Source organism: Misgurnus anguillicaudatus, chromosome 19, assembly GCF_027580225.2.
Source record: "Misgurnus anguillicaudatus chromosome 19, ASM2758022v2, whole genome shotgun sequence".
Classification (NCBI taxonomy): Eukaryota; Metazoa; Chordata; class Actinopteri; order Cypriniformes; family Cobitidae; genus Misgurnus; species Misgurnus anguillicaudatus.
Genome location: NC_073355.2, coordinates 40,413,392 through 40,430,278, shown reverse-complemented (window position 1 = coordinate 40,430,278; position 16,887 = coordinate 40,413,392). Strand labels below are relative to the sequence as shown.

General features: G+C 38.5%; 1 protein-coding gene across 1 annotated transcript in view; it reads right to left on the bottom strand.

Moving 5' to 3' along the window:
• Positions 1–14,945, bottom strand: part of LOC129436584 (Na(+)/H(+) exchange regulatory cofactor NHE-RF2) — a 40,138-nt gene extending 25,193 nt beyond the window's left edge. The window contains exons 1-2 of the mRNA XM_055194810.2: positions 14,319–14,945; positions 12,845–13,087 (exon numbers count right to left, since the gene is read on the bottom strand). Coding sequence (XP_055050785.1) covers positions 12,845–13,087; positions 14,319–14,534 — 459 coding nt within the window. The 5' untranslated portion in view covers positions 14,535–14,945. The remainder of the gene's footprint in view (positions 1–12,844; positions 13,088–14,318) is intronic.
• Between the last annotated feature and the right edge of the window lie 1,942 nt (positions 14,946–16,887).

Genomic DNA, 16,887 nt, shown 5'->3' with positions numbered 1-16,887 from the left:
AATGTTCCTCAGAGCCGAACATCTGGACTCCACACAGATGCCCCTCGTCTCACAGAGGGAAAATAACAAGAGCTTGTGACTTAGAGAAAGAATCTGTGTATGAACCGAGCTACGGGACGACGCTGCCCACAATGCAACCATAACAAATGTTTAAAACATTATAGTGTGTATGCAAACCAAAACAAACACCAAAGATGCCCTCAAAAATATTTAATGTGACCCAGTCTGTAAAAACCCAGCTTGTAATTTATTGTTTAATGGTGTTTCTGATTTGTCGTTACCAGAAGCTAGTAAGTTTGTAAAGTTTTATATAAAATCACAGCAGTTGCCCTCAAAAGGCTTTTTATTAACCCCCTGAAGCCATGTGGATACATCTGTGAAGGATGGATGAAATTTTTTGGGTTTTAAATCAGAAGCACCATGTACTACCATTATAAAGCTTGGAACAGACAGGGCATTTTCTAATATAACGCAGATTGTGTTTTCCTGAAAAAAGATAACCTTATAAATCGAGGATGGCTTGAGGGTGAGTAAAATTTTCATTTGGTGAATTGCCCCTTTAAGATATAGGTGCAGTTTTCTGGACAGGGTTTAGATTAATCTACGACTAGGCCTTAGTTATATTAGGACATTAAAGTAGTTTTTATATTATATGCACTGATGAATTATAAAAATTCATGAAATATAATACCAAGAGTATTTTTGGAGAAAATTAAGAGTTAAATGTAATGTTTAATGACTTTAATATCAGCACCACCTTAAATCATCTCCACATTATTGAGTAACTGTAAAATTCAAAGATCCAGATCAGTATCAGCAACAGACCGCCTGGGAGAGTCATTACAGCACATTTATATGAGACAAACAAGTTCAAATGGCTGAACGCAGACAACTGGGATGAGTTAAACCACTGAACAGAAACTAAAACAGAACAGAGGTGCACCGAAACCAACAAAAACAACTTTCTCCTTAAAAATTTTCACCAGAAAATACACACCACGTTTTCAGTATCTATAGAAACAAGGAGAAATTGCCTTATATCAGCCAAAGATGCTCTTAATGTCCTTTCAAAGCCCATGAATGAACTAAACACACTCAGTGATGTTCAAGCATGCAGATGGGATGCGTCACCTGCGCAGACGCACAAACAACGCTGTCATATGAACCTCTGGCTGCATGTCTGAGTTCAGACGTACAAGATGACTGAAGTTTTCCCATGCTACTTGGGTTTCGACACACCAGACCTGTCAGTACTGTTCTGTATGTGGCACTTTCTATCAATCAGGTTCAAATTAGGGACTTAAAATATAGCATCTTTATTATTTCTAGCGATAGGACAATATATTGCTGAGGCCGATATATCGGCCAGTATTTTTTTATTATTATTAGGGATCAACCGATATGGATTTTTTTGTGCCAATACCGATTGTTGATTCATCAGCCTTAGCCGATAAACGATACAGGCTGTCAATTTTCTTGAGCCGATATATCGGTCTATCACTAATTATTATCGGCATCAGATGATAAATCTGTCAATCGGCCAGTAAATTCATCTATTACTTAAATTTGTTGTTTGTAATAAAAAAGACACTCGCTGTCACTCAATGTAAAGCCAAAGTCTGACAGACAGTAAAATGACCAATCATTATTCACTTTTTAACATGACTTTATGTCACACACGACACCACACTAGTTTAACACACTTATTCAAACAGTAAGTTACCATAAGATGTCAGATCCACATTAATTATGTCTTGTAAATATGTTTTAAAGGATTAGTCAATTTTCTTTAAAAAAAATCCAGATAATTTACTCACAACCATGTCATCTAAAATGTTGATGTCTTTCTTTGTTCAGTCGAGAAGAAATTGTTTTTTGGAAAACATTGCAGGATTTTTATCATTTTAATGGACTTTAAAGGACCCCAACACTTAACAGTTTTAATGCAGTTTAAAATGGCAGTTTCAAAGGACTCTAAACTATCCAAAACGAGGCATAAGGATCTTATCTAGCGAAAAGATTGTCACTTTTGGCAAGAAAAATAAAAAATATGTACTTTTAAACTACTCGTCTTCCCCCAGTCGTGTGACGTGCCAGCGCGACCTTACGTAATACGTCAAGAGGTCACGGATGAAGTATGTGAAACTCCGCCCCAGTGTTTACAAGTGTGAAGAAAGAGGACCGTTCCGACGTTGTTGTATGTCAAATGAGACTAATTAATCTCTTTGTGTCAGTTTAAGGTTCAAAAATGGTCCACAAATGTGCGTTTCATATATGTAATTCGTGACCTTTCGATGTCATTACGCAATTACGACCGGAGGAAGAAGAGAAGTTGTGGTTTAAAAACGCATATTTTTTATTTTTCTTGCCAAAAATGACAATCGTTTTCGCTAGATAAGACCCTTATGCCTTGTTTGGGATCATTTAGAGTCCTTTGAAACTGCAATTTTAAACTGCATTAAAACTGTTAAGTGTTGGGGTCCATTAAAATGAGAAAAATCCTAGAATGTTTTCCTCAAAAAACATATTTTTTCTCGACTCAACAAAGAAAGACATCAACATTTTGGATTTTTTTTTTAAAGAAAATTGACTAATCCTTGAAGTACTTTAAAAGGGTATATTTATAAATGTTATGCCTAACTAATTTAACCAATTTTTTGTTTGTCTCTTATTTACTGTGATAACATTTGTTAAAGAAATTTCTTAAAGAGTATTTCTGAAAAACGCTTTTGGAAAGTGGCTACGACACACTTGTAGCCAATCAGCAGTAAGGGGCATGTCTACTAACCGACATCGTTGCCTGGGTTGCGTATGTGTGGGGCGGGTCTATCAATAGAAGGTCCAGATTCTATTGGGGTAGGGGCGTGTTTGTTTAGGTGATTTCAAATATCAACACTGGCTTTCAAACATTGTGCACTACGCCTTTAATATCGGTATCGGACATAAAAAACCCATATCGGTCGACCTCTAATTATTTCTTTAAAAATTAGTCGGTGAAAGGAACTTAAACTCAAGAAAATGTTGAATGTCAAATTTTGCTTTGTAGATAAACTTCCATTTAACATAAATGAAAGAAAAATGATGTATACATTACATGGTTGAATAGTCAAGCTTGATGAACGCTGTCGAAAATACAATTGAGAAATGTGCACGTTTGACTCTCCACCATCTGTTCTCCAGAGTTCATCTTGAACATTTCACATAAGTTACTGTCTTTTACAGTCAAACATTCATTTCGTATCGTAATTGTTTAGAAAGACAGACAGTGTTTGGTTTCGGTAATGCCATTGCACTTTAAGAATGTTTGAGAAACGAGACAAAGATGTATGAGCCGGACACGTCAGGATTCATTTCTCCATCTGCTGTAATGAAAACATCACAAGATTGTGTGCAAGTGGGTCAGTAACTCGTTTAGATCTGACCCAAATGTCTGTCAACATCTTAGCGGCCAATTTTCTAAACCAGTCTTGTTTAATGGTCTGAACGCTGTCACCAACAAAACCTAAAACAGACCCACGTGATCATGATTGATATTATTGCACATATGGTGCTAATATGGATAAACAATTAATAGCGATACATTAAAGGAAAGACCCTGATCATATTTATATTCATAGTAATAATAACCCACAATACCCAAGCATAATGGAAGCCAACATCACTTACAAGATACACATATTGAATGTGTTCAGCGCTTATCATAAACAGTTAACTGTTTATGGGTAGTAGAATACATTTTCATCTTTGTTGCGAGTCTGAACACTGTTTACAAATCAAAGTCAGACCATCCCAGCGTCCTAAACTGCTTGTTCAGTTCTCTAAAATGCCGTTTTATGAACATTGCATAGATTCTTATTGTGAAACCGGATCCACAGCTTCAAAAGATCGTGTATTATATATGAACAACAGCTGGAGTGAGAGCTGCTCTGGAAAAACTTTTACAAAGCAATATGGAACAAGTGTACAGTGGGTTAATAGCTGGATCAGTTTTCACAAATTTTATAAAACTTATTGAGCTCTTTAAAGGAAAAATGGAAAAAATGAAAAAATGGAAAGGGTTTTAGGAGCCCAGATGTTCCCAACTTGCAGATGCTGAAATGTACAATGTGAAAAATAACTTTTAAAGTGCCAGATTATTGTTCTTGTAATGTCTTGAAGTCAGCAGTTAAATGCCATTATCTTTAAAAACACACAAAATGTCCCTAACAAAAAAATGTGACATTTTCAAAATGCATTTAAGGGGAGGCGTAACAAAGGCAAAGTGTCAAAAAAAGCAGTTAAAGGTGGGGTGCATGATCTCTGAAAGCCAAAGTTGATATTTGAAATCACCTAAACAAACACGCCCCTACCCCAATCTGGACCTTTTTTTGATAGACCCGCCCCACACACAGGCAACCCAGGCAACGATGTTGGTTAGTAGACATGCCCCATATTGCTTATTGGCTACAAGGGCGTTGTGGTACTCGGCCCGACTCCCTTTTACAAAGTGTTTTTTAAAAATCATACACCCCGCCTTTAAGCACGTAACCAAGTATTTCTGGGCCAAACTCACTCCTACAAGTTTCGTAAAGTTTTTTTTCGAAAATGGTCAACTGTTACGTATCATGGACCCCTTATTCCTTTTATGGGCACTTCCCCCAGAAAAGCAGACCCACACGTCAATCACAGTGAGAGCGAAAACGCTCATACGGACTACCGGCATCCGGAAAACTTGACTGTAAATTTTGTCACCTCCCCTTTTTGGGGGAAAACAAACTAGACTTCTCATAGACTTCCATATAAAATAGCGGAATAAAGCAACGTTCGTACACAGCCGGCAGCCTAGTTAGGTATTTGCGAATGGGTTAATGTTTGTTACATGCATTTTGTAGACAACTGCTTTACAAACAAGGCCTAGTTCGATGTCGGATTTGCCACTCGTTTCAAATGAATGATGGAGCGGTCCCAACGTTAAAAGGCCCTGTGCAGGAATCGGAACCACAGGCGATTAGTAAATCAAAATTTAATTTCAACTGCTTTGTTTGCAATTGCTCCATAAGTGCATATTATGTAAACAACATGAACATATAGCTGTACTCTGAACTCTATATCTCCTCCCCCCTAAGCTTCCAAGAGTTTGGCCATTTTCGGAAAAAAAAACGGAAAGGCTGTTCTGTCTTTTATAAATCTGACAACACGAAAGACTCTATGGACATATAAAGGATGAAAATTGTGTGGTCTGGATTTTCACCCCATGTATAGAAGTGACACCAGTAGAGATGCACCGAACGTTTGGCTCTCAAAACTATTCAATCAGACACTTGATGAATTAACAGTGCCGACAGGTATGCTGCATTTATAAACTGTGAACGACTCTCAATCTACACTGGTTCCTACATAAATAATTCCTAAAGAATTTATTCATAAAGAAACAAAACATTTGACTGTAGCTTTAAAGGTACAATAATGCACCCAAAACAAGTCAGTGACAGCCAGTTGCACCTTAAAAGGTAGTTTTGTGCCTTGTTTCTAAAAGTGTATTTAATCATCAAAAATGTTATTGATGTGGATAAATTTATTTAGTTTTTACCTATTTGGCAGGCAAAAATTATTTTGCCATGTTCGGCCAAACAGTTCCAGTTACCAAACAATCAGTGCATCCCTAGATAGCAGTTTGTAAAGTCTTACTATGTGTCTGTAGTAAGTTTTGTGTTTAAAGCCCCTTCACAGGACCCCTTACTTTATAGCTCAAAACTCCTATATCACCTCAACATGCTCATTACTCCTGCACCGGATCTGAGGAATGGACCCTGGTTCCTGTGTGAGCGGGCCATTCAATTGATTTCTTAAGTGCTCCTCTGGTGGCAATGATATTAACTGTCCTGTAAAATACTGCCAACAGATACATCTGGGGGATTTTAACCCTACAGTCAATGCATTGCAAACTTAAGGGTTGGAGAGTATATAATCACAAACAGAAGCTTCATTTTAATTTAAAGCGACATTTCGTGAGACTTTTTAAGAAGTAAAATAAGTCTTTGGTGTTCCAGAGTACGTAAGTGAAGTTTTAGCTCAAAATACCATATGGATAATTTATTATAGCATGTTAAAACTGCCACTTTATAGGTATGAGCAAAATGTGCTTTAGGGCCAGGGTTTCCCGCAGCACTTTGCAGTTCGGGTGGCCCGCCTAAGCTGGGAAACCCTACCGCCTTAATTAGGTCGTCCCAAAAAAAATTTGCTGCACAAAAGGCCGTCAAGTGCATCTCGGAAAATAGCACAGACGCGCTTCATACCGTGACGCATACGCCCCACCCCTTTGATTGCCACGCTCCCTGGATACACCCGCCCAACCCTACCACCTTAACTAACAAATTTTCTGCGGGAAACCCTGAGGGCTCCTTTAAATACAAATGAGCGGATGAAATGCAAATGAGCTGATGAAATGCAAACACTGATCACCATAATGGTGGTTTGTTGAAATCGAAACTCAATTGTGCTGTCAATTATTTTATTTCTCTCCATTTAAAGTAAATAGGTTTTTACTTTTAATACATTTTCAGAATTATTACTTTTATACGAATGCATTTTTTAAACGAAATAATCCAAACAACAAAGCATTTTAGATGCCAAGAATCGAAGCCTTAATCATTGATACAACAAAGTATTAATAGACAAAGTGAGACTGTGGTCTCCACAACAGGTTCAAAAATACAAAAAGGTTCAAAAGCTTTCACTGCAGACAATGGCTTGTGAAAAGGTCCTAATATGTACTATTGAGGTACAGATATGCACCCTTTTGTTACAACTCTCAGCTTCTCTGTGAATCAAAACTGTAAATTATAAGAATCACAAAGCCAAAATGTTTAGCAGGAGGACTCTTTGGAAACCCCAACATATCCAAGACCAACACACAGAGACGCATAATTTGTTTTAGAGCCACAAAACCCCAAACTTAGCGCAATGGTCTGTTGGGAATATGGTTTAATGAATCATCACTTTCTTTAGTTTATACATCCAGGCTAGTTGACATCTGGTCGGGAATCATGAAGGAAACGCATCTCATGGGAATCATCATCATTCATAATGAACCTGTATCAGTCACCATGTGGTCATTTTACAGGAAATGCTCCAATCTCTGTGGTAAATATTTTCATATTCCAGAATATTTGTTTCCATACGACCAATAAACAAATAGAAGAGTGGTTTCGTGAATATCAGGAACGTGGCTTGGCCAAACACCAAATCCCAAAATTACTGACCCAAAATAGAAATTTAGGAAAATACAAAATCAAGTATATTTTGACATCTTGTGAAAAACAAGAAGCTTAAAGAGCCGCTTGTTATGTCTCTATGTTACACAAGTTTCAGCCGCTGTGCAAAACAAAATTGTAGCTGGCCGCAGGAAACAACTAATCTACTTTAAAAGTGTGTTGTGTAACTTTTAGAAGGATCTCTTGACATGAACTGTTGTGTTTTTATTTACTTAAATTTTTTTTAACATACACTACGGGTCCCCTTACATGGACGTTCCGCCATGTTTCTACAGTAGCCCTAAACTGACAAACTGCTCAACAGAGCGCGGTTCATCCCTAAATTGTGTGGCTGTTTACACTTGGTAGTAAGATGTGTTTTCGTTGATCGGATCGCAAGTGGACGAGAGACACACATCATGTTTACACCTGGTATTTAAATCCGTCTCTTTTGTCCACTTTTGACCGCTTCTGTCCTGGGTCTCTCTGCTGTCATTTAAACGCGAGCGGGAGTAATGACGAGTTTATATGGACGTGAACTAATATTATGTCGGAGTCCGCTGCTTGTGTTGTCAGTAAACATGCTGTACAGTGTTTTGTACATGTATATGTTAGAGCTTTCTCTGAATTTTCAGCGCAATTGATGAAATAAGATCGCGCAGCTTTCACACGCTTGCAAAATTAAACGGCGGAGATCAGCCGCTTTAGTTTTATCAATGAAAGGCTAAAAATAGCGCTGTTCACCGTGTGTTCGCGCCAGAAGTCAGAAAAGACGTAAAACATTGTGTTCAGTACCTCAGATTTGATAAATGGGCAGAGAGCAGGTGGTCTGTGTGGCTGTTCGAACACATTCAACTACATGTGCGTTTACACTACAAAAGCAATCTGATCGAAAGGGTTTTCGACTACCTCTGAATGTGATTGAAAGTGGTCGAAAGTAGACAAGCTCAAAACATTTTGAACACCGTTTAAGGGATCGTTATAGTCGTGCGTAGGTCCTACGGCGTAGCAGGGACGGCGTAGGTTCCGCGTTGGTTTTCATTTATACTTTTGCATCGTCGTCCGCGTTGACGTGCAAACACACGCGTGACCACTGGTGGGCAGTATCCACGCGTGTAACCACAGTAGCAGCGTGACCGTCAGAGAAGAAGAAACCGTGCAAGTTAACCCACAAACGAAGAAGAAACGGCAACTTGTTGTGTATAATTTGAGAAGACCAGCAATGATGGAAGTAAATAAACAGCGACTTTTGTTGCAGTTTGAGTTAAATCACTCCTCAATTTGGCTCATCTTTGTTTTCACCGTCACAAACGGAAACACCTATAACGCAGTTTTTTTTACCTGATGGCAGGGGTTCTGGTGGACCAATCACAGCGCTTGCAGTCCGCGTAGAACCTACGCACGACTATAAATCGCCCTTTACACTTGGTATTACGTTGTCTACTTGTGATCCGATCGATGAAAACGCATGTTAATGCCAAGTGTGGCGGCTACCGTAGCTTCTCTATGCATTTCAAAAAGAAGGGGGAGTTGTGTGGACTGAGCCGTTGGTCGCAATTCAAAATTTCACCACTAAATGCCACTAAAATCTACACACAGCACCTTTAAGACCCAGCAGATGCATCTGGCATATGTTTGCTGAACGTATGCTTAAACATTGAACAGGAGTCCACTAGCATTCATTTACCCACATTTTAGAAATAGCAGAGTGTATTTTTTTTTAAATAAGCTCTTTTTTTTAAAAATAGGCTAATTTTCCAGCTCCCCTAGAGTTAAACAATTGAGTTTTACCATTTTGGAATCCATTCAGCCGATCTCCGGGTCTGGCGGTACCACTTTTAGCATAGCATAGCATTTTAGCATTCATTCATTGAAACTGATTGGACCATTGGCATCGCGCTCAAAAATAACCAAAGAGTTTTGATATTTTTCCTATTTAAAACTTGACTCTTCTGTAGTTAAATTGTGTACTAAGACTGACGGAAAATTAAAAGTTATGATTTTTCTATTGGTACGAAAGAATGCATATTAGTACCTCAACGATATATAGTAGTATCTCAAAGGTACATACTGATACCAAATATATACATATCTGTACCCAATGGTACATATTTGGACCTTTATAAAGGGTATTGCCCCAGTGACAGATGGGGTACATATTTTGACCATTTTCTCTAACCGTGTATGTGATTGGTGCAATTGTATGTTTTTAAAGAGGCTGTGAATTTGTCCTTAATGAAAAACAACTGACTTAAATCATCAGCACATTTGTAAAGAACTTCAAGAATTGAAACGGTTGTGTCAGATAACATGTGTGCTGTTAAGAGCCTCTATTACACAGTGTATACTTTGGTGATTGACTGTAGTGTTTGTCTGCTACAGTTTATTCTGTCTTGGCATTTCATCACGTTCTGGTTCACATTTTCTTATTTTTTGGACAGGTGAAGCCAAAATAGGTTTTTTAAACGTGAACAGTGTAACCAGCTACAGAAGCGCATTTGTTTTCCGTTCTACACCCTCCTCTTCCAAAATTCCTCTTTGTGTTCGGATGCACTGCCAAAAGTTAAAGCAATCCCATGAGTTTAAATCTGTGAGTGACGCCAAAACTTTAACAACATTTGAGCTCTGCAGTGCTCTGCTTTTCTTTTCTCTGCTTTGAAAGCAACAATTTACCACTACTGATCATAACCACAATATTAAAAACCATGATTAGCCATACAGTGTTACTACTACGCATCTCATACCTGTCAACACTCATTGTCACTTATCTCCCCCCTTCCCGTTTTGTTATTTCTTCCCAGAAAACTCCCGTAACAGCCCTACCTCGTTGTATGAATAATTACATAAATATATTATTCAAAGGTTGTCCAGTTGCCAGAGTATTTTTGACAGCCTGATCTCACAAAATACGTGAAATATTCACGCGTTATTTTGCTCAGTTTTTCGTGGCATTGTCACGTATTTCCACCATTTTATGTGCCCATGCCACACATTTCTTTTCCGTGTCAGTTTCACGTATTGGTTATTCAACTGTTTTTCCTATTTTCTAACCCCAAACCGAAGCGACAATTGTAGGAAAAACAGTTGAGTGACCAATGCGTGAAACTGACATGGAAAAGAAATGCGTGGGCACGTAAAATGGTGGAAATACGTGACAATGCCACAAAAAACTGAGCAAAAAAAAAAGTGTGACTTTCATGGAAATTTATGAGATCAGGTTGATTTTTGACCTCAACCTGGCAAACTACAACTCAGTATATTGGAATGTTTCTGTACTGTGATTCACTCATGAATCTTATATTAGTTCAATGATTTCTGTTTAGGTCCACCAAATATAAATTGTTATAGGAAAAGGCACACTTTTTTATCTTAATAAAAATACCTTTTTCATTGTATGAGAACTACAACTTGCTTAAAAATGTGCATATAATTTTGCATATTTTTCAAAAGATTAAAGCATCTTTTGACATTTTATTTCATTTAATTAGAATAACATACACACTGTCATATAACTGTTGAGGGTAAAAAAAATTGTAAACTTACTTACTGTATTGGAAAAATAAGCAAAAATGGCATGTGTGTAATAATTTGGAACGTGGTGTAGTAGTGATATACAGTAGGGGTGCGCGGGGCAAAAACTAACGCGGGGTTAGTTGTAACAAGGACTGTTTACATTGTTGCACAAGGTTGAGCATTTTGTACTTACGGTATTTTTTTCACGCTGCCAAAAGACGATTCCCTGCCAATTATTAGAAACGTATAATGTTTTTCCAGAGAGTTATTGATGAACAAGTGTTTTGGTGACATGTAGGTAAATTTTTTCATCATATGTTTTTTTCGGTTTCTAAGTTGGGCGTGTAAGATACCAAATCCAATGCAATGTCATCTTAATCAGTGTCTTGTTGACTAAAACTAAAACATCGTTTTGAAATATGTCTTCAGCTCTTAGCAACTTTTTTGGTGGGCTTGAAAATATTTTGACCCAGCGGGGTAATTGTAACGCTCTGTTACAACTAACCCCTCAGCACTTACGATATCAAAACCGCTAACGTTAGCATAATTCTTGCCGTTGTTTTAAATAGGCTACACACGAATGATTGCTGGCTGCCAACATAATAAATGTGCCTGTCTTATCAAAAAACGTGTGTCAAAGTAATGTTTGTTCATAAGGTCACATCAAAGATTGAAATCATAATGAAATGAATGGCTAAAATTAGACTTGATGCTCATTACCTCAGTATTCGATTTTGAAACTAGTATGATTATTACAAACTGGGTAACATAAAAAAGTTTTGTCATAAATTGTGCTGCTTTTTCTCACATATTTAGACATTTGTATCCATTTATAATTGAACTATTGTTAGAAAAGGGCTGGATGAATGAATTAAGTGTGGATACCTGTCTATTATAGACAGATATATAAACAATATCCACTTCAAGTATATAGACAAAATAGTATTGAAAATATTTGCCTGCAAACTTAATTTTTAGCAAGTGTTACAACTAACCCCCTGCCTGTTACAATTAACCCCACCTATAGGGTAAAGGGCGATTTATGGTCGTGCGTAAGTATCCGTAGCCTGTGCGTAGCTCTGTGTAGCCTGACGCGCACCTCGCAAAATTTTTAACAGCGCGTCAGTTCTACGCGGGCCGCAAGCGCTGTGATTGGTCCACCAGAACCCCTCCCGTCAGGTAAAAAAAACTGCGTCATAGGTATTTCCGTTTGCGACAGTGAAAACAAAGAATGGCCAAGTTGAGGAGTGATTTAACTCAAACTGCAACAAAAGTCGCTGTTTATTTACTTCCATCATTGCTGGTCTTCTCAAATTATACACAACAAGTTCCTGTTTCTTCTTCGTTTGGGGGTAACTTGCAAAGCTTCTTCTTCTTTGGCGTTCGCGCTGCTACTGTGGTTACACGCGTGGTTACTGCCTACCAGCGGCCTACGCGCGTGTTTGCACGTAGACGCGGACGACGACGCAAAAGTATAAATGAAAACTGACGCGGAACCTACGCCATCGCGGCTATGCCGTAGGACCTAGGCACGACTATAACGAGCCCTTTAGTTGTAACGTTTGCACTTCTGTCATGTTTGGTGTAATTGTCCAAGAATGTTAAGTACTAGAAACAAAGTTCAAATGTTCATTTGTAGCAGAGATGTGTGTGTTGCTTGTGTAAAATATAATGAATCAAACCCAAATATTTTTTGAATGATTGAGCCAAAACCAAAAAGCGTTAGGTTGTGCCCCGCTCTCCTCTACTATACACAAACACTACATACCCCCCCCCCCTCTCTTTCAATAACACTAAATTACCAAACATGAGAATTGTAAGTACAAACACATGTGGGATGTACAATATTCATGACACTAAAAGACAAACACAACATTTTCACCATTTGTATGAATGAACTATCCCTTAACTACAACTTGGGGTATTCCGATGAAAATTGACCAGTGAAAGATATTTGCAAATTGTGCAACCTAAGAAATGCAATAAAACATCTTAACTACTATGCAATGTTGTGCAATTCCTTTCGCATGTCAAAAAACAACTACTTCCCAGAAAAAGCCACGTGTGCATTAGGCAGAGGACGGAAAGGATCCACAAACCTTCTTAGGAGCTCGTGAAGGAGCTTTCCTGATGGGTTTGGATATCTCCGGCCGTTTGGACACGGATCCGTTGCCTTGTTTACTGGAGGAAGGTGAAGGGGAGGGGGTCGTGGCGGGAGGGTTCGTTCGGATGGCCATTTCCTCCGTACAGGTGATACGCAAACTGCGAAAATACTCGTCCGCTTCCCGGTCGACCACAAGCAGTTTGGTCTCGTTTTCAACAGCTTTGATCCTCTGCACCACCTGAGGACAAGAAAGCAAAAATGGGAAATTAAAGTGATAGTTCACCGAAAAAAAAATCATTTAGGCACTCTTATGTTGTTACAAACCTGTATGAATAGCTTTGTTCTGATGAACACAAAGAAAGATATTTTGAGAGGCCTATTCTTTTTTCCTACTATGGAAGTAAATGGGGTCCACGAACAATTTGGATACAAACATTTTTCAAAATATCTTTCTTTGTGTTCATCAGAACAAAGAAATTTATGTGGGTTTGTCACAACATGAGAGTAAATGATGACAAAATGTTCATTTTTGGGTGAACTATTCCTTTAAAGGTGCAGTGTGTAGATTTTAGCGGCATCTAGTGGTAAGATTGCGAAGTGCAACCAATGGCTCAGCCCACTGCTCACCCCTCGCTTTTGAAACGCATAGAGAAGCTACAGTAGCCGCCACCGGGAAAACATTTCATCGTCGGAGACAAAAATGTTTGTCCGTTAAGGGCTTGTGTAGAAATGTGGTGGCACAAAATGGCGACTTCCTCGTGCATGTAGATAAAAACATCTCATTCTAAGGTAATGAAAACATAACGATTCATTATAAAAAGGTCTTTATACACCCATGATAATGTAGTTTTGTATATTTTATTGCATTTCTGTCAAGAAATCCTCCTAAAAATTACACACTGCACCTTTAATTTCTTTCATGTGAATATGAAGGAAGATATTTTGAGGAATGTTTGTGAACACACCGATCATGAGCTTCATTCACTTACATAGCAGGAAAAAGAATGCTATGAAAGGTGAATGGGGCTCATCCCTCACGAAAATAAACCATGGTTTTACTACAGTAAAAAAAAACATTTTTACTGTAGTGAAATCATGGTAACCACAAAATAATCATGGTTTTGACAAACCATAATTAAACCATGGTAAGCGTAGTAAAACTATGGTTTTGCTTATAGTAATCAATACACCAAAAAACACGATTACTACACTTTTACCACAATAAAACCATGGTTAATTTCCTTAAGGGATGAAGGGTTTGTTTACATTACATGTTTATATTACAGTGATTTGACTAAATGCAACCTGCACGTGCATAAACTGCTTACAGCCGTTTACGAATTAATTCGTTATTAATTAATATAAACACGTTATAAAGGCGTTATGAATTATTAATAAGTACAGTACGTGTGTAATATGTTCATTGTTTAGTCTTATGAGAGTGGAATATCGCAGGTGTGATGATGTACCTGATGGTGCGTTTCTTTTTCCACGTTCACGCCGTTCACCTCAACCAAACGGTCGCCAGCGCGCAGCCCCGACGCTTCGGCCGGGGACGCGCGTTCCACTTTCCGTATGTACTGTCCGGTTTTGCCTTTCTCCCCGTGCAGATGAAAGCCATACCCGTTCTCTACTTTCTTCATTAAACACAACCGAGGCTTGAGATCGCTCGCCATTGTGCTCATCTATTTGCCTTCACATCCAAACTTATAATCGACTTCAAGAGTTTTCTATGCAAACTTATGAAAAATGCATCAGCTGCAAATGTTTGCAAACACGCATCTTTTTCACATACGGCTTAGTTCACATTTCGCAATAAAGTGCACGTAGATATATCCATGTATAAAACGTATAGCTTGATAAAAGAGCCTGCCAAATGCATAAACGTGAAATGTATCCAGATAATGGCGTGCCACAGTTATAAAAGCTGGAAAAATCGACTGGTGTCCAAATGCGTCTGACTAGAAAACGCAAAAGCGATATAACGCTGCGAACTACCTGTGGATGTTCAGAGATGTGTCCAAAAGTCCACGGAGGCAGAAAAGCAACTGGTGCTGTACTGAAAAGCCCACAGCACAGCTGACTGAGAAACTGCGTGTCGTGCAATAAGACCGCCCATTAGATGCTACACTACAAATGCGCAGAGCAATGCGTACCGATGCTTTTACATTCAATCTAACTTAAAACAGTGAATGCATTACTAATATATAACAAATATGAGTAAGTGCATTGCTAATATGACGAATACAAAGTGGGGACATGCGTATACGACACTTAAAAGAGTAAATGCATTGATAACACGACAAATAAAGAGTGAATGCATTACTAATGACGACAAATAAATGGAGAATGCATTGCTTATATGACGAATTAGTAGTAAATGCATTGATGTAATGACAATTAAAGAGTAAATGCATGACTTAAATAAGAAATATATAATACATTGTTTATATAAATAAATATATAGGTTCTCTTCAGTAGTCTATATCGTGGTTCAGTACGAGCTGGTCGGAGGAGAGAAAGTATTTGCAGGCTCAAGCGCAACTTTGCAGCAAAATGTATTAATAAATGATGTGAATTTGAGTACAGCCACACAGCCCGCCTGCACATTGGGACAAAGATAAATAGAGAACAGCGCCACTAGCGGCCTGTAAGGACATTGCACATGAGCTTAGCCGCCTTAAAGGGACACTCCACTTTTTTGAAAATACTCATTTTCCAGCTCCCATCGAGTTAAAGAGTTTTACCGTTTTGATATTACGCAGTGCCCGAAAATAGTCTCCAGCTATTTAAAGTTGCCAATTTTCGGGCGCTGCGTAATATCATTGCGCCTCCTGCAGCCATGTTATGGCAGTATAGTTCCTTGATTATTTGCCAACATGAGAGTATAATTCCTAGTCTTATGGCGCTTTTCCATTGCATAGTACCCCACGGTTTGGTTTGGGTCAGCTTACTTTTGGGAGCTTTTCCACTGGGTGCAGTACGTAGTACCCGATATTTTTTTCGTACCACCTCGGTTGGGGTTCCAAGCGACCTGAGCTGATACCAAACATGAGGTGAAAACACTGTAGATCACTGATTGGTCTGAGAGAATCGTCACTACCAGCGTCATCGCTATAAAGTAAAAGATTAGCTTTACCTTCATGCTAGCTTGCGTTGTCTCGAGCAATAAGTTCTATAAGTTCCCAAACTCCCTTTTAACGATGAAAAACACTCACAGGTTGAGAATCAGGAACACCATAATAGTTTTTTCCAGACTTGCAGTTTGTGGTGAAACATTCGCGACGAGCACGTCAGCATTATATATGCTTAAATGCAACTTCAATGAGGCTCAGCGCCGTCGGCTGACGCCACGCGTGTTTGAACAGAAACTGTCATGTGAGACAGGGGTAGTGATGAACGCGATGTGCAAACATCTATTTGTGGTGGTCAATTTAAATTTTGTGGCGGACTGAGAAATAAATAATGTATGGGAATGTACAATGACGCTCTCGTTTGTATGATGTCACAGCAGTAGGCAGCACAAATATAACGACACGCCTATAATCCCTCCCACTGCGAAGTGATACTAAACTCGATGGAAAAGCTAACCACGCCACAGTGAGGTGAGCTGACCCAAACCAAACTAAACTAAACCGTGGGGTACTATGCAATGGAAATATTGGCCTAGAAAATCGCAACTTTTAATTTTCTGTCGGTCTTAGTACATGATGTAACTACAGAAGAGTTAAGTTTTAAATAGGAAAAATATCAACTCTTTGGTATTTTTAAGGGCGATGCTAATGATCTTATCACATTCAATAAATTGTGCTAAGCTATGCTAAAAGTGCTAGCGCCAGACCCGAAGATCAGCTGAATGGATTTCAAAATTGTAAAACTCAGATGTTTAACTCTAGGGGAGCTGGAAAAAAGCATATTTTCAAAAAAAGTGGAGAGTCCCTTTAAAACAAAACAGATTTTAATTGTTTCCATTACAAATTGCTTTATGAACTGTCAGCTGTTTATCATTGCATTATTCCTTTAAAAAGTCGGTTTTGG